This window comes from Mercenaria mercenaria, chromosome 7 (assembly GCF_021730395.1).
Source record: "Mercenaria mercenaria strain notata chromosome 7, MADL_Memer_1, whole genome shotgun sequence".
NCBI lineage: Eukaryota > Metazoa > Mollusca > Bivalvia > Venerida > Veneridae > Mercenaria > Mercenaria mercenaria.
The window spans coordinates 32980376-32999170 of NC_069367.1; the positions used below are offsets into that span (position 1 = coordinate 32980376).

Consider the following 18795-nt stretch of genomic DNA (forward strand, 5'->3'; position numbering starts at 1 on the left):
CGTTAATTCAATTCTTGAAAAATGCACATTTGAGATGAAAAGTTTGATATAACAATGGAAAATTATGTTTGAAAACACTGAACTAACCAGAAACTCGAGGAAAGCAGCAGGTGTCTATTCTAAGTGTCGTCATAAATTGTTATGTATTAGATGCTTAAAAAATGTTAAAAAGTAACTGAAAATAATCATGCATCCTACCTGTTTTGTTTGTATGTACGGTTTGGAAGTTTTGTTTCTGCTGCATCGTTTTTCTTAAGGATAGGTTTCATTTTAAAAATGTGACTGATCTGGTTGTGAAAGGCTATAAAAGCTAAATATAATTATAAATGGATTAACTTACATTTTATCTGTTCAATATAGTGTAAATCCGCCTAAATACCCGGAATTAATTATACTCTAACAACATGTGTATACATGTACGTGTCTGTGTATATCATATCTTCAGTAATTAATCCTCATACATTTCGTCATAAAATTAGAGCACGTACAATATCACAAAGGCAATGCAGACACATCACGTACCATATAAAATAATTATTACATCCAACATACATATATTTATCTCACAGAAGAAGCCATCCTCCTGTTTGAAAACCACATGTTCATGTTCTTAATATAGTTTTCATTTTTCACATATGTAGTACAATTTTAGCACATCGAAAAGTAGGACGAATTGATATATAAATAGTTTTTCATTCAGGACATATATATTTATATATCAGATTGTAGCTTGTCGAAAAGTAGAACGTATAGATATATGATACAAATTTGCAACGACGCAGAAGACACAACTTATAAACTTGGTACTTTTCCAAAGGTCGAGGAGAATTTGTTATTCAATTTAAAAGCAAAGCTATATAATATATGTTACTGCGACATACTTTTTTTACGTTCGATGATATATAATAGTCTTATAAATGTACTTAACTTATCAGATCGTATGTTTTTATGAGTATAGAATTACCACATTTTTCAGACTTCTTGACGGCCAGTCTAAAAATAATGACAATCGCCCGCTTCCGTATAAGTTGGACACGCAGGAAACTCGTTTACATAAACGTCGCAAAGTTTTATTGAAAACTAGCATACCGTTTTGGAGATATTTAATTTTGTGTATCAATTGTAGTCATATATACTATGAAAAATAAAGATTTTAGATTTCGTAAGATATTTATTTTCCTTGTAACAGAAACCAGATTACTAGTATAATATATAAATTTTAATGTTGGACCCAGAATACATATATATTTCTTTTCTTTTCTGACAGCCTCGCTACGGATTTTCTAACGGTCATCGCTTTAATATATGTGGTTCCAAGTCGCCTATGAAATGTGGATATGTAAACATTTCACACTAGGCTATAGAACTACGGGGCGAAAATCAGAGGTAGGGCGGAAGAAAAATCATCTTAAGCAAGATCATTACTAAGGGTTATGATTTTTACACCAAGCTGTGTCATCGCCGTAAGGCGCGGTATTAATATGAACTCATCATACATTATTCGCTGTTATTTTAAGAAAACCCTAACTTTGGTCTTATGCATATACGTTTACGCCGAAAAGTCTAATTTTATACAATACAAAAATCATAGGTAAAGCATTGTCACTTAGCATGCACCGAACTAGGGAAACCAAGTTTAAACACTGTCGTATCTGATAACGTTAGTAGTTACGCTGTCATGGCCAATAATCTGCCTTTTAATAGAAACAGTTTGCAGCTTATCAACTAGATCGATGATTTGTTTCTAAAAATAAAGCAGTTCATTTGGACAACAGCCAACAGGAAGAAATACATGTACAACTGAAAATCTTTTTGAAAAGTCACAATGGGTAAGCTTACATGACATTAACTAAAGAAGTATAAAATATTGAATATTTTAAGAATGCATGACTCTATAAATGTATTGAATATCAGTTTAGTTAAGTTTAGTTTAGTCTTTCAATACATTATATGCATTCATTTAATGCTTTTGCTAATGTATATTTTGTCACTGCATGACTACATGCAAGGCTTAGATATCATTTGAATCTAATCTAAGTTAAAATATCAACAGATACAATATTATCATTGTATTCATTTGTACATTGTGTGTGTGTATGTGCGTGTGCGTGCGCGTGCGCGTGCGCGCGTGCGTGCGTGTGTGTTCGGGTTTAACGTCTTTTTCAACAATTTTTTAATAGGTTAAACGTTTGAAAAAGTACTTTCTATCTATTGAGGCATATCCAAGAACGTGCATTTGAAAGAAAACTATCAGCATCTTCAAAGCCTGAAACCCTGAACGATACTAATTGCGATAAACACGATGAACATGAGCGTCAAATCATTTATCTTTAATATAAGTAAATGTTTGTTTTCGAAGTTTGACGGTAAACTGCCCAAAGGTTCAACACTTATCATATGATAACGTGGGATAAAACTGCATATTAGTTCTATCTTGTACTTTGGCACATTCTAACACAAACTGATGTTTTATCGTTTGCACGAAATGGTAAATGTGCTCACGCGCATTTAACACACAGTTTTATATACTGTATGCGTGTTTCGCGGCAAAAAATAAAATTATTGCGGCTCTGTAGCGGATAATTCGGAAAATAAATGACATAAACATGATCAAAAATGCTGCTAATATTCCCCCGTAAACATTTAATGACACTGACGGAGAAAATATATATATTGCTATTATTATGCTACAATAGCGTTAACGCATGTGTTATGCGATGCGCAGAATCCCAACCTATCCTTCGAGATTATGCTATAACTCGACAAAACATATGTTATCCCTATCTTGTATTTACTGCATTCTGCTACTTGCATTTTTAATTATTTTAAAATTATGTAGTTATAGTTATGTGATCATCAAGGAGTTGAAAAATCTTATGCATTGTTTACCCGTACATGTATTTCAAAAAGTTTTTCATGATTCGTACCGTTTCTCACATTCTGTTATGCGCAAAAATAGATAATAAGAGAGTTGGTGTTTTAAAACCCGATCACTCAATTATTACAACTGAATCGTCCATCTTAAATGTGACAAAAAGCAAGATATACAAGGAGGTATATCTACAACAGAGTCGTAAGTATATTTACTCTCAGCACCCTTTAATCTCTTATATGAATTAACATGTTCATTAAACCGTGAACATGAAATTCCCTATAGCTGTAAATGTCTATTTAAAACGATACAAAATCGCTAACGTAAACTGATAACGAGTATTATGTTTGCGTCGGGCGAGTAAGCACGTTTAAATTTAAAAATTGGATACAATGGAAACTAAGTTAAAATTAGCTGTTGTTGCAGTATTAATCAGTATAGTCTTATGTCTGTCTACAGTTCTAGCTCTGGTGTGGACTATGCCCGATTTGCCAACAACTGTTCGAAATGATGAAATATGTCTACCGAGCGAGTTTGGTCCTCTAAAATGTGGTTCAACGGCTGATCTTTTGCATGAGTATCTAGAGAGGGTAAGACAATACGATTTTCTTCTGTTAAGATAAAATTTGAAAGATTAAAGTTAAATACTAAGATATTTACCATACCCGATTACCGTCAAGGAAAATAATTCTAAATTCTTAAATTTTAATATTATCTTCTTTACCGGATTTCCTCCAGACATAAAATTCATGTTCAAAGAATGAGCGTGTCAAAATGACTTGGTATCCTGTTAAAGACATGCACATTTTATCAAGTATTACCTTTACTTTATCTCATTCGAATGTCACTTGATGTAGCCAAGATATGGGCTGTAATTGATAAATGTTAAACCATCAAAATAATCTACCATCTGCCCGATTGTTGACTGGACAAAAAATATCTGTTAGCATTAATCAAACACCATGTTAAGTTTTGAATTAAGTATGACCTACAAAACCCAAACTCCCGGCATGCGACCAAACAACATGTTAAAACTAAACGATAGTCTGACCTACATATCCAATAAATAAATTGATAATTTGCTACATAAAGACTAAACACACTGTGTAAATGTCCAATGTATGTAGGAACTATTTCTATATGGATTAGTCAGAAATCTTCTAATAGTAAAGGTGAAACCGAAGAGGATCAACCAGCCACTGAATACACGGAATTTAAACATGTAACCCAAACATTCTGCTATTGGTTGGAAAATATTTTTTACTACGACAACTGTAACAAGGATCGTTAACCTACTAATCACAAAATGGTATATCTTCCGGCCACAGGCAAGCAGTTTATGTGAATGAATTGCTGTATGGTCTTGCGATTTTCCGGCTATTGAACGAAAGTCATTTTGTAACTCGGTCTAAGAGACTATTGAACCCAAAAACAATGCCACAAGAATCTTCACATTTAATACTGGTTTTAACTTATTTCCGTACGCCAGTTATAGATTTAATGTCCGCGGATATTAAATTAGTGAATGAGTTAAAAACCCACTTCCTTTGTGACATCACCGAAAAAGACGAATATTAGGTTACTGTATTTTTAGTTCACTGACAAATACTTTGGATTAACACACCGTGAATAATCACTGTATTCAAGCTTTAAGACGATATATTGAGTCACAGGCGACAGATACAAAAAAAAACATATACAGGTATACAATAAAGGTTTAACACACACATTTTTAGCGATTCGGAAATAATATCTCTCAAAAATCCGTAAAATAAGTACTCTGAAGGTGACTAGTTGTACACACTTATTGATATAAGATTTTTGCAAGATATTCATATAAATGACCAAAATCATTGTGCAGGAAGTAACACTAGTAAACCATTGCAACGCTTTTGAAATAATGCAGAAAAGTTACTTTCGTCTTGAATCTTTACCAACATCTTACTGATTTTACCCCAGTTTTCAGTGTCACATTGTTTGTCAGACTAAGTGGAAATAAACATGTTGAGAAAATCACAAATTCAAAACTGTGGGGGAGTAGCTTTAACTGTTTTATGAATTTACCTTCAATACTTATTAAAACAGACGAAAAAGAATAATCCTAAACTGCACATAGTGGACTGCTTTGTTGATACCAGTATGTGCTTAATTTTCCTCAGAAAATTACAAAGAAATATGATGAAATCAAAACAGAAGATGAACAGCGACAACAGGAGTATCTGGATAAGAACAGAGTCCGTCTTATGAGTATCTACGACAAAGCATTCTGGGAAATGAAGCCGGCCGCCAAACTCACAGGAAAAGAACAGCCTGGCATAAGAAAATGTATAATGATGTACACTTAGTAATATATTGTATATATTCTATATTCTTAAAATCATAAATCTTATTCATAACGGTTTTATTTTGGATTACATCAAAATTATACATCATTTCTTATGTCTCTCTATCATCAATAATTTAATCCAAAGACATTTCGCATATAAGTTAGCTAGAGACCAATATTCTTTCATGTTGCTTTATGTGTCACATTGTTATGTTTATATGAAATTACCACATAAAAAGAACTATTACACTGTAAGGACTACATAATCTAGAAGTAAGGTAACTGTATTGTGTATCAAGGTTTTTGTTCTTTCTAGGTGATATTGGTGCCGACATGGTACCTGTAAGAGAATGGCGTCATGGCAGAGAACTCTACGACACAAGCGGGTTTGAAAGATACGGCATTCGATACAGAAATGGCCGTTTGGTCGTACCTGTAGATGGCACATATTTCATTTACTCTTACGTCGATTTATTTGAGTCATGTAATCCATCAAACGGGGAGCCCAATGTAAACGATACCACTAAACCTATTAAGCACGGCATATCTAAATTCAATATCCTTGATGGGGAGGAAATAGAATTAGTTTCAAATGTACAACCACATACAGTTTCGAGTAACAGATATTTCAATTCTTACAGCAGTTATGTTTCGTCACTTGTAGACCTCAAAGCAGGTGATGAGCTTTCTGTAAAGGTTAGCAATTTAACGTATCTTAGATATACACGCGAAAATTACTTTGGGGTTAATTTGATATGACAACTTCATCCTCACCGTCGGGAACACGTGCACGTCGTGGTGAGGGCACAGCTCGTCTTTGCTGATTGTACTTACTTACAACCAAGCACTTATACAATTAATTTGATTTCATATTTGCTCATATTCATTTAATTTGACAGACTATTTTTAACGACAAGCTGACAAAGGTCCCCGAAAAATACTGCATAAGTATAATTTGCATTGCTAGATAAACTGAAATGAAATAATACAGACACGCAATCTGACTAAAGTACATCTCCTATTACGCTACGCTTAGGATCTGAAGACGTGCTATTGATAGCCTCGTTCTGACGACCCTTCCGCTAGCCAATCTGAATGCTTACTTACAGCATTTTGCAAGAATAAACAATCTATATTTAGCCTGGGTTTTTCATATTTACAAGTCTTATGACATAACGTGTCAGATAGTCGGTTAGCTCAGACGGTATGGCACTCGTACTGTAAGCAAGGGGTCCCGGGTTCGAGCCCCGGACTGCATATTTTTCTTATCTTTGACATTCGAACAAGTCGTCTGATTGGTTCAAATAAAAATGGGTTTGCGAAAATAAAAATAACAATATTGGAAATCCAAAATATACAGCTGACGAATGTGAATGGATCATTTTCAGATCTTCTTTTAGAAGATGAAGTACTTTTGTCAGATTGTACAGACACGTAGTGTGTTAATGTTAACGATATCCAGATTTGTAGTTTTGCCTGGAATCAAGGTGGCAGGGAATAGCTGATATGTGTTGAAGCTGGTGCTAGAAAAGTTGCAAATTAGAACTTTAAAAAAGTCCGAGAAAAGTGGAGTGAATGTACATGCATTCCTTGTAAACAGGACGTCATCGCATGTCATTTTCAGTTTGCCTATTCATTACCTTAAACGATGAAAACCAGTCAAGTATTGGTTTCAACGCAAAAATGGCATAAATTGGCCAGAAAGTGAAACTTGTCCCGTATAATTTTCAAATAAAATGTGCTACATTTTTAATTGTTGTGGAAATTGGTGCACATAGCTGTATATTTTGTACAATATCAAATGTGTGTAATTTCAGTATTTTTCTTATTTTCTTGAACAAGCTGAATGAAAACTACGGTGCAGGTATCTTATGATATAATGTATTTCAATTTTGACAATATATAAATACAATTTCTGTTACTTCACTCTATAATATATGCAAATCTTAATAATAATGTGTATTTAAGGGCAAAAACTTGCATTCAGTATAAAACATAATGACAAAACTTACATGCATTCATAGTAACTGTTATAATGCCATTTTTAAGGAAATAACATTTCTGTTGTCATAACTATAATTAATAAACAGTATTTTTTTTTTTTAATTTTGTCGAAATATTATTATAAACTATCATTGCAATTTCACCAGATAAATTGCAATATCTATTTAAGAGAACATAAGAGAACATCAGTCAATGCAGATTTTATTTTAAAAAGTACCACTGACTTTAAAAAATGTGTTTGTGGTACATTTTACATTATATTTTAATTCATAGCTCATTTAGCAATTACTGAATTCGTCTGTAGCTGTTTTAATAAACAGATTGTATCAATCAATCTGAGTCCGCTATTATTTTGCGTTCTATAGATCTTCTTACAGATGTTATTATTTATATTACTTTTACCATTGTTTCGTTACTGTCTGTTCTATTAGACTTAAGTCTATAATATGATGAACTTTGTCAACATCTGTATTACATTATACACGACATTAGAACTATAAAACAATATTTCAAACTTGTATTGATGTCTTCATTTTCCTGACCAACAGTGTTATCGAGAACACAGTTGTTTATCAAATTATCATGTGCTAGCAGCAAAGCTAAATAAAAATGAATGTTCGTATAGTTTTGTAAAATCACAAATGGCAAACCAACAAGAACGGTGTCATACAAAAACTTTCCGAAGGCAAATACCCCAGGACTAAGGCGCATAACTCAGCTCATACCTGACATGCATTTTTAATGTTTGACTACAAACAACAATGATCTGTCCATTACAGCATGTTGGTGACCCCATTCCCATACTTCTCTCCACTCCGCCCTACTCCAACTTTAACAAGAGCACCGCCTAAGGGCGGGTGCCATCGCTCGTCTGCAAGTGCTGGACAATATGTCAAAAGAGAGGTCTTTGTCTACATAGTCTCCTAATAATGGCACACAAGTGTGCAAAGTTTCAAAGCTGTAACTCTAACAGTATTTGAGAAAATGTATATCTAATCAAACATTTTAAGCAACGCCGACACCGACGCCGACGATCAAGTGACGATAATACGCCGTAGATTTCTTTTAGAAATCAGACGATCTAAAAATGCTTAAGAATCATGTTATAGACATATAAAACATAATATGCACTAGCTGATTCATGGGAGGGGGGAAGGTGTACCCAACGCGTCCCTCTAAAAACGGAGGGCATAAATAGTTGATCCCCTAAAGTTCAGACCTTTTATCATTTAGAAAAAATATTCTGCTCACTTCGTTTGCAAAACATAACATCAGTAAGTATTTATAATAAGCGGAAGTATAGGAGAGGCCGTCAGACGGAACCGCTGTCTGATGATATACATTGTTTAGTTGTACTAGTATACCTTTTGACTGACACTTTATAGGTTTGCCGCCACGCTGGTGCGATGACTAAAGTGCAAGAGACTTTAATGCTTTCTTCCTAAATCCTACGTAAATGAACGGATGGAATGGATTTTTGTCTTGCAATTTGCCTAGCCATGCCTGCACCATTACGAATAAAAACGATAACGCAAAGACCTACATGCCCGTGGTACACGGAAAAACTTGACACCAAACACACCAGATGAAAACTTGAACGGAAATGGCGTACTAGCAGACTTGAAATTATCATGAAATATACAGAAACCAATGTGCTGTTATGAACAAAATGCTACGAAAAGCTAGAATTGATTACTTCTTGGACAAAGTTTCATCCTGCGGACGGGACAAAAAGAGTTTAAGATCACTAAACATCTATTGGACGGACCTAGCGAGGTTTCTCTGCCCTCGGATAAAACATCGCAGGTCCTTGCACAGGAATTTAGTGACTTCTTTATTGTTAAAGTTGAAAGCATTCGAAACAAAATAACATCACAAATTTAATCAAATTCAAACACAGACGATAAAGAAACGGAAATGCAATCGAACACTGACATTTGCCCCTTAACGAATTTCAGTCCAGCATCAGAAGAAGTCAAAAAGCTTATTAACAGCTCACCGAATAAATTATGTAAGCTCGACCAAATTCCTATTTGGCTTTTAAAATCATGCACAGCCGAACTTTCACCAATTCTAACAAAAATAGTGAACTTATCATTGGAAACTTCAGCCGTACCAAAATGTTTCAAAAGCTCTCGCATACGACCTCTCTTGAAGAAACAAATTTTGATGAAGATATGTTGAAGAACTACAGACCAGTGTCAAATTTACCATATGTTTCCAAAATTGTAGAAAAAGTGGCCAACTCTCGCATTGAAGAACATTTGACACAAAATAATCTGCTTGAAGAGCATCAATCAGCATACAGGAAATTCCATTCAAACGAGCCGGCCTAAGTGAAAGCTTTGTTTGTTTGTTTTGGGTTTAACGCCGTTTTTCAACAGTGTTTCAGTCATGTAATGGCGGGCAGTTAACCTAACTAGTGTTCCTGGACTCTGTACCAGTACAAACGTGTTCTCCGCAAGTAACTGCCAACTTAACCAAATGAATTATCAGAGGTGGAGGACGAATGATTTCAGGCACAATGTCTTTTATCAAATCGCCACGGAGAACATACGCCCTGCCCGAGGATCGAACTCGCAACCCCGCGATCCGTAGACCAATGCTCTCCCTTCTGAGCTTAGTGAAAGTACAAAATGATATCCTCGAATCCCTGGACCAGAGTGAGGTCTCTATTCTAGTGTTACTTGATTTGTCAGCAGCATTTGATACAATAGACCACACAACATAGTTACAACGTCTTGAATATCATTTCGGAATTGCTAATAAACCTCTCTCTTGGATGAAATCACATCTCACTGATCGTTATCAAACGGTGTGTATAGACGGAAAACTATCAAAGCCAGTCCAGATGCATTTCAGTGTTCCCAAGTGTTCAGTTCAAGGACCCAAATTCTACACCATGTACACGAAGCCTTTGGTTCAATCTGCAAAAGACATGGACTTAAACATAATTTTTATGCCGACGATTCGCATTTATGCCTATCGTTCTGACCAACGAATAAGCAATCTCGAACAGACACAATATATTGTGTTGAAGCGTGTCTTCAGGAAATTGTGTCATGGATGCACAGCAACATGCTCAAGCTAAATACGGATAAGACGTAAGTGATAGTTTTCGCCCTAAACAAAACTGTTCATTTAGTTGAAAACGTCACAATTACTGTTGGCGACTCTGAAATAAAATCATCGTCCTGTGTTAGGAACCTGGGGGCAATGCTTGACGCGAGATTAGACATGAAACAGCACATAAACTTGGTATCCAGATCGTGCTATAGTCAGATCAGACAAATTGGTCACATAAGAAAATATCTAACAACTGATGCAACAAAATCTCTAGTAAACGCCCTAGTAACATCACGGATGGACTATTGTAACGTACTGCTGCATGAAATACCGAAAACAAATCTTAAAAGACTACAGCACGTTCAAATCACAGCAGCCCGCCTCATCAAAAAATCGTCCCGCTATGACCATGTTATTCCTATCCTGAAAGATCTCTACTGGCTACCTGTAAAGTACAGAATCAAATTCAAAATCCTGACACTTACCTATAATACATTACATATCAAAGGTCCAGTATATATCAAGAAAATGCTGAATGTGTACCAACCAAAACGAGACTTTCGATCTCAGAATGGTTCACTAAGACTGAAGTTACCTACGAACATTCGAACCGCAACTTATGGTGACAGACGTTTTGGAACAGCCGCTGCAAGGCTTTGGAACGCACTCCCTCCAGGAATAAGGGATTCAACATCATAGTGTTCATTTAAAACATCACTGAAAACACACTTTTTCATTCAAGAATACGGGAGATAATTTTTGAGATGACTGGACAAAGTCTAACACTTGTAAACTGGAACTGTGATGTTGAAGTGTGTGGTATTTCTTTCTAATACAGTGTCTGATGGCACCATTAACCGGCGGTTTGGAACTTCTATATACAGCTCGTCTAGGCGTACCAGATGCTTTAAGCACTGGTATTGGCAATAGGGGTAAAATGACCTCACGGGGAGGGGTGCAGTCATGACTGTTTGTTACAATACGGCAATAATTATTATCATTGTCATCATTAATATTGTTATAATAATAACTATTATTATGTACAACGCCACTGATTTATATCCTTTATAAAAATAGGTGTTAATCAAATTATTCAGTTTCAGTTTCAGTTTTATGATTGCATATGCCATGTTTTGTGATTTTCCTGCATATCTGCGATATGTCACATGTTTAATTGTAAAGCGCCCTTGAACGTATATTTCATATGAAACGGGCGCTCAACAAATCTGGTATAATAATAATTATAATAATAATAATGATAATAATGCTAAATATTTAACATTGACTTGTGCATCATTCAATTCGGGCGATACAATTTAACATTCGAACATTTGTATGTGTATGTTCGGGTTTAACGGCTTTTTCAACACTGCCTTACCCTTGCATGATCGTAAGAGGCGACTAATAGGGTCTTAACACTTGGTTTTTCTGTAATTCTGTGATTCCAGCAGGTATACAAATTTTGATTCCATACCTCATGTTTTTATTTCGATGTTAATGAGATGTGAACCAAAATTTGTAGTCCTGGTTGGCGCTATATAACCTATACCGCCGTAAAACCCAAATAAATAAATAAATTTAACAATTTTTCAGTCATATAAACGACGGTGTCTACTTGTAGCAGTGAGCACAATGCCCAACTTTATAGTGCTGCCTCACTGGAATATCACGCCGTAGATACGTGGCATGATACCCCACCCAGTCACATTATACTGACACCGGACTGACCAGTCCTAGCACTATCCTCTTAATGCTGAGCGCCAAGCGAGGAAGCTACTAGTACCATTGTTTACGTCTTTGGTATGACGCGACCGGGGATCGAACCCACGACCTCCCGCATTCGAAGCGGACGCTCTACCACTAAGCTACCGAGGCGGTTACTGAACATTTATTGACTGAGAAGCATACAGTGCAGACCATGATCTTGGTCTGCAATGGTCACAAAGGCTGAATCGCATGCCGCCAGCAGGCTTTAGGTTAAAAGCTTTCTGACTTCTCTTCGATCCTTTTCTTTGTTTTGGGTTTAACTCCGTTTTTTAAATGATTTTTTCAGTCCTTGTATTTTGACGCAGTTAACTTCACATACATCTAATATAGATAGCTCCTACTTGAAGTCTGTATTTTCATTTACAATGCCTTCATAATTATGTAAATATGTCTTTTTATTTCATATAATTTTTTTATGATTTTAACAACGTTTTTTTCAGAAACAGTTGAGTACTTTTGTGAGATTTATTTGATATGAAGGCGTGTATGTATCTTTATATCCATGCAGTAACTATATAAGTCTTTGACGTTAACGAAATATACTTTTTTCACAATTTCCAATGATACGTTATTCACATTATTTTGCATTCAAGTGTAATTCTTTACCAGTGAAAAATATATTGTTCATGTTGAAAATACCAGATATATATCACTCTAATATTTCAACTATCCATGAACACATGCAATAATATTTTGCATTTGTGTAGGTTGCATTTAAACCACTCAAAATGATTTCTACTTTTAGTTTACCAGATTCAATAGAGTAGGGAAACTGAGTAATTTTCGTCTTTGTGACACAATGGGTGTGGAAGATACTGAAGGAGAAGGATTCCATGTCAGTGATGTAGTAAATCTTATCAAAGGACACGTTAGGAATTCTTATCAGGTAGACTAAGACGAACGATTTTAGATTTCAAGATATCCTTAGACTAAGTGGTGACTTAAGTTTGGGATCATTGCATTAATTCAAAGTTTCATTATAATGGAATACCACTTAAACCGGTACTAGGGACGTCAGAAACGTTGCCTTACCTCAACTGCTAAATAAAAGAGGAAACTTATTTTTAAAAAAGTAATAAAATAAAACTTGTTAAAAATGATTCCGAATTCCCAAAGGTAAATTTATCTGAGGATACGACAGGGAACGTAAGGGATGTTGCAGTTTCCATTACCTCTCATAATCAGACCCAATAAACCCGAGACCACTATTATTTTACTTGGTTGTATTCTTTTTTTCCAAAAGATTTAATTTAAATACCATTCAGTATATAGATGTTAGTTCTGGCGACCGACATTGTCCAATTTTCATTAAACCTGTTTGTTTGTGTCAGATGAAATTAATACTATAAATTCATTAAAATAAAATGATGCATTTTAACTAGTTAATAATTTGCGAGCGCTTGTGTAATTTGGTTTGCTAAATTTTAGGTTGTAAATCGATAATGCACATTAACATAGTCCTACATTAAATTATCTCTTTTAGTTTAACCCGCGACATCCGTTGACTTTCAGTCATTCTGATTACAACCCAAATCCCGACCCGGAGGAAAAGACTCATTGTGTAATATTTGTGATTGATAGCCAAGCAGTAGCTTACGGTTCAGTATCTTATGACATGAAGAAAAAAATCACCCAACTACAAGAAGAAATAAAAAGACGCAGTAAATATATTCTGCTATATTTTTGTTTTGTTTTGTTTTTGTTTGGTTTAACGTCACAACGAAACAATTATAGGACATATGCCATCTTTCCAACTTTTGATGGTCGAGGAAGACCTAAGGTGCCCCTTCGATTTCATCACGTAGGACCACTGACCTTCTTTAAACCAGCTGGATGGCTTCCTCACACGAATAATTCGTCGCCCATCGATGAGGGGCAAGTGATTCAAAGTGAGCGACCTTAACCTCTTGGATATGTAGGTCCCCATTTAAATATTTATTATTATAGTAAAATGTATTGTCATTATTCGGTCAATCTTGTTCTACAACAGACAATTATAAACCATGCATTGACATTTTACTTTGAACACACATAACACAAGTATCTGGATTTTCAACGATAATCTAACGCTTTTCCGCGTATGGAAGTAAAAGAAAACTTTCAAATGATAGATTTCAATCAACTTGTTATTAATGAAATTAGAATTAATTTAACATTTGTTCAAACATTACATATTGCAAAATAACAAAATAATACTTTATGCATGCGCATAGACATTTAGGCTAACAATTAAACGAAATTTATTTGTTTCAAATCTATTTTATTTCCCCGCCACGAGTGGTGGATTGTTACAGCAACGGTCTCAGTCCGTCCGTAACACGTTGTGTCCGCTCTGTATCTCCTAAATCCATGGAAGTATTTTCTTGAAACTTTGGTCAAATGATTACCTCAACAAGACAATGTGTAAAACTTTTGAGTCAGCCATGTCGATTCAATGTCAATGTCACAACTCAGGGTCAAATGTTTCAGCGCTCCATTTTGGGTCCGCTCTGTATCTCCTAAACCCCTTGATGGATTTTCATGAAAGTTGTGTCAAATGATCACCTCATCAAGACAATGTGCATAACTTTGGAGGCAGCCATGTCGGCTCAAGGTCAAAGGTTCGGGCCTTCCTTTTTGTGTCCGCTCTGTATCTCATAAACCTCTTGAAGACTTTCCATGAAACTTAGATTAAATGATCACTTCATCACGACAATGTGCAGAACTCATGAATCAGCCATGTCGGCTCAAGGTTAAGGTCACAACTCGAGGTCAAATGTTTGAACCTTCCATTTTGTATCCACTCTGTATTCGATAAACTCATTGAAGAATTATCAAATTCATTGATGTTGACATATATGGACTATAAAATATACTTAATAACGTCAATGCTTCCACCTAATACCACCAACCCTTTCACTATCCATTACTGCGGCGAGGGATATAGCTGTCTTTCAGACTGACTTGTTATGTCTGTTGCAAGATTCATATAACATACTTTCAAAAAGTGTTACAATTGTAATTCTATTGTTTTGTAAAGTTGAAAGAAATTCAGCAAAAAGATGACTAGGCTTATCAGCAGTTAACAAAATACCGTACTTTGGGATATTTTCGTGTCGGCAAATTTTAGCCCTTTCAACTCACAATGTAGTGGTTTTATTTTGGCGTGTGTATTTTTCGCAATCTAACATAGGTGGCGAAAATTTGCCCGAAAATTTCATCAAAATCCAACAACATTACCGACATTTTTGAAGAGTATCCAAGGGAGGTGACTTTTCTGCGAGCACAAACTGCATACATGTGACTTTATTATATCTGGTATATATTGGAAATTGTATTAAAATATAAAAGCAATAAAATTCGTTAAAATGTTCATGAATGTCTTTTTGCCGTACCGTCTCTCAATTTAAAATGTTTGTGGTCGGGTATTTCATTGTATATTTCTCGTAATTCCACATTACACAACTCGCGTAAATTACAGTCCTCGCTGCTTTTTTCTACTGGTAGGAGAACTTCTTTTTGTTTGGGTTGAAAATATTTGAGAATAGACATGGTTGTTTTCACAATGTGACAACCATGTTTAGTAAGTGTACCGCAATTCTAATTGCCGATTATCAACTACACGTATTCAATAGATTTAATAAAAATTGGTCAAGGTGAGAAACTCTCTGGTTTCACATTTTTGTAACAATATAGGTAATAAAAAAAGCAATTATCCTTTCATACCCGATGTCAGGTATTTGCAATAGGTAGTCAATGTAGATTAGCAGGTTTTTGGACATGGGTTTATTTTGGAGCGTTATATTTTCGCCACTTCATGTGGGTGGCGAAATAGGCGAAAAAATAACCATGACGAAAATATCCCAAAGTCAAAGTACGGTACATATGTATTAATATCTTTATAATTAGTATTAAATTGATGCCGATTTCAATAATAGTGTGGCTTTCTTTAAGAATTACAAAATGGCCCATACAGATTGCCATGGTTTAGCATTTCATTCAAAGCACTAGGTTGTTCAATAAATACTTATAGTTTAGCGGAGTTCTTGGCAATTTCGTTTAATGTATGGGAGTAGTTCAATAGCTAAGTATACTAGCTCTACAACTATGTCACATTTATGTACAATTTAGTATAACTGGTTTTGTTTAACCAGCAACATGTCAACTTGCAACTTTAATTCTTAAGATAAAATGACGTCGCACGGTACAAAACTAGGGGTAATTTCATAGCATCGCGCTAGCGGCCCAGATGACGTGTAATAACACAAAAAACTGCAACTAGAATTACGTAACATTTCGCAAAAAAATCACAAAAATCAGAAACATCTTGAATATATCTTTATTATATATATGTGATGTATCCGTAATATTTAAAGTTAATCGGTCATTTAGGTTTAAAAAACAACATTTTTTGTCTAGGACAGTCACGACCTGTCGACTGCAGGTAAATTGTAGCAATTGTTTTAAAGATAGATGTATATTTACGTCAGACGCAAGGTTCTGCAAAAAGGTAATCGTTTATCCAGCAATACAACATGCACTGTCTATTTAAGCATGTCATTTTATTCTTATTTATAGATATACCAAGGGTCCTTATTCTCACAAAAGCAGATCTTCTATGTGAAGAGGTGTCGAAAGATATTTTGAACATTTTCAAAAGCACAAAAGTCAAGAAGGCAGTAAAGAAGGCGTCTGAAATTTTCGAAATTCCACTATCCAACATTCACCCCGTGAAGAATTACGAGGGAGAAATCACCCTGGATCCGCTGAAAAGCATACCGCTGTTGCTTGCTCTGAGACAGATAGTTCATTTTGCATCGGATTTTGTAGAGGAAAACTGAAGTTCGTCTGACATATTGTAATAATAAATTGTAACAATATACAGATATAACAAGATTCATTGTGCATAATTTTACATAATTTTATGTGAACATTTCAACGTATTTATACACATACATGTACATACTTTATCCAGTATTTGTTTGTTGTATTATCAAGAGCATTTAATAAAATGAGAATCATCTGCACATACAAATGTACTAAACTGTTTGCGTTAAATTATTTGATAAGTCATCTTAAATCCAATTCAAACTTGATCTAACATATTATTTAATCAGACTTATAAAATGTATGTTAAAAGCATATAGACTACATGCTACGATTTATGTTCATATTCAATTACCGGTATCTTTTTTAGAAAGTACATATAAAAACATTGTCGTTTTCTTAAACTATATAAAGTAGAAGCCAAGAGTGTGGATCTGTTAATATTTAATAACTTTACTGACGTCATTCTTTTGAAACCACCACTGATCCTATTTTCAAATACTTCTTCATGAATCCAAAATTGATCTGAGAATCCACAATTTATGTACGAAGCTTCTTGTTATAAAATCGTCATAAACATGTACGCCACTTCCAGGGATCGACCCAACATTCTTTCGATTCATATTCTTCTGCTAACACTACGGTATGTACTGGTACATAATCCAGGAACACTGGTTTGGTTAACTGCCCGCCGTTACATGACTGAAATACTGTTGAAAAACGGCGTTAAACCCAAAACAAACAAACAAAATCTGCAAACACTACCGCGCTAACAGGACGGCAAAGGAATGTCTTTGCGCGTACTTTGCGGTATAAAGGCCACTAATTCAAATCCTTTTTTAATTCATATAGAAAAGACAACTTCATGTCTTATTTACGAGTCTTGATAGATAGAACATCACTTTTTATATATTAAATATTTACAAAGTTAAAGTTTCGCTTTCGAGCAAGACGTGACTCGATCAGGAATTTTGTAAGATTAAGAGAAGACAGAAATATTTATGAAATTAAAAGATTTTTATTCGAAAATATTCGTTTTGTAAATGTTGTTAACACAGCGATAAATTTCAAATTGCGTGAACATTGGTGTTTGCATGTATACTCAATATCTTACTGAATAGAATGTTGTTGGAAAATAAAATTAATATTATGAGAAATTTACATATGTCATTAGGATATATACTTCTTTTACATGTTGCCATATTTATATGTATTGTTGTATTGCCACATGGGTCTCAGACCTTCTGCGTTGAAATAAATAAACTAGAAACTTGAAACTTTTTGTACCAGTTTTCTTTATTATTCATATTACGTTTCTGTAGGCGTCCCTTCAAGAGTTTCAGTACACTTTTTGGAATCAATCTTCAGAGTCATAAAACTGACTTTTCTTAGTTCTAAGCCGTGTGTCAATTTAATTAGTTAAATGCGATGGGTGATGTAACACCTACTTTAAAATCATTTAATATTGTGGGAATAAAGTCAGAGTCGTAAAACTGACTTTTCTTAGTTCTAAGCCGTGTGTCAATTTAATTAGTTAAATGCGATGGGTGATGTAACACCTACTGTAAAATCATTTAATATTGTGGGAATAAAATTTTGTGGTTTTGGTAAAAACGGCAATTTCATGGAGGTATGAATTCGTGGATTTCAATTTTTGAACATAAAATGAATAGGTATTTTACATGTTCGTTGGGATTAAATTTCGTGGATTGACTCAACCACGAAATCTACGAAAATTAGTCCCCCGCGAATATTAGTGATTTCACAGTAGCTTTTTATTATATGTGCCAAAACAGTCTTGGCGTGTTTTTGTTAAAAAAAGGTTTAAACCCTTTGCTATATAGAGTTTAGAGTTTACTTCACTTCCTTTGTCAATTATTTGAAACTCAGTCACCAGCCACAGCTATAAGGAAAAGAATCAAGCTTGACGATCTTTCCTTTTTCAAGATTACTC

The 18795-nt window shown here is 34.7% G+C and overlaps 1 protein-coding gene across 1 annotated transcript; it reads left to right on the forward strand.

The window, feature by feature from the left end:
* Positions 1-3210: 3210 nt before the first annotated feature.
* On the forward strand, positions 3211-17348 carry LOC123554568 (interferon-induced protein 44-like). Its single transcript, XM_053548038.1, has 6 exons — positions 3211-3462; positions 5032-5197; positions 5515-5894; positions 12781-12921; positions 13519-13696; positions 16593-17348. The coding sequence occupies exons 1-6, from the start codon at positions 3265-3267 to the stop codon at positions 16853-16855; spliced, it is 1326 nt and encodes a 441-aa protein (XP_053404013.1). The 5' UTR covers positions 3211-3264; the 3' UTR covers positions 16856-17348.
* Positions 17349-18795: the final 1447 nt, after the last annotated feature.

Coding starts and splice junctions, on each gene's coding strand:
- LOC123554568 (XM_053548038.1), top strand. CDS start 3,265: ATGGAAACTAAGTTAAAATTAGCTGTTGTTGCAGTATTAATCAGTATA. Junction 5,198..5,514: donor ACAGCCTGGCATAAGAAAAT/GTATAATGATGT, acceptor TGTTCTTTCTAG/GTGATATTGGTGCCGACATG. Junction 12,922..13,518: donor ACGTTAGGAATTCTTATCAG/GTAGACTAAGAC, acceptor TATCTCTTTTAG/TTTAACCCGCGACATCCGTT.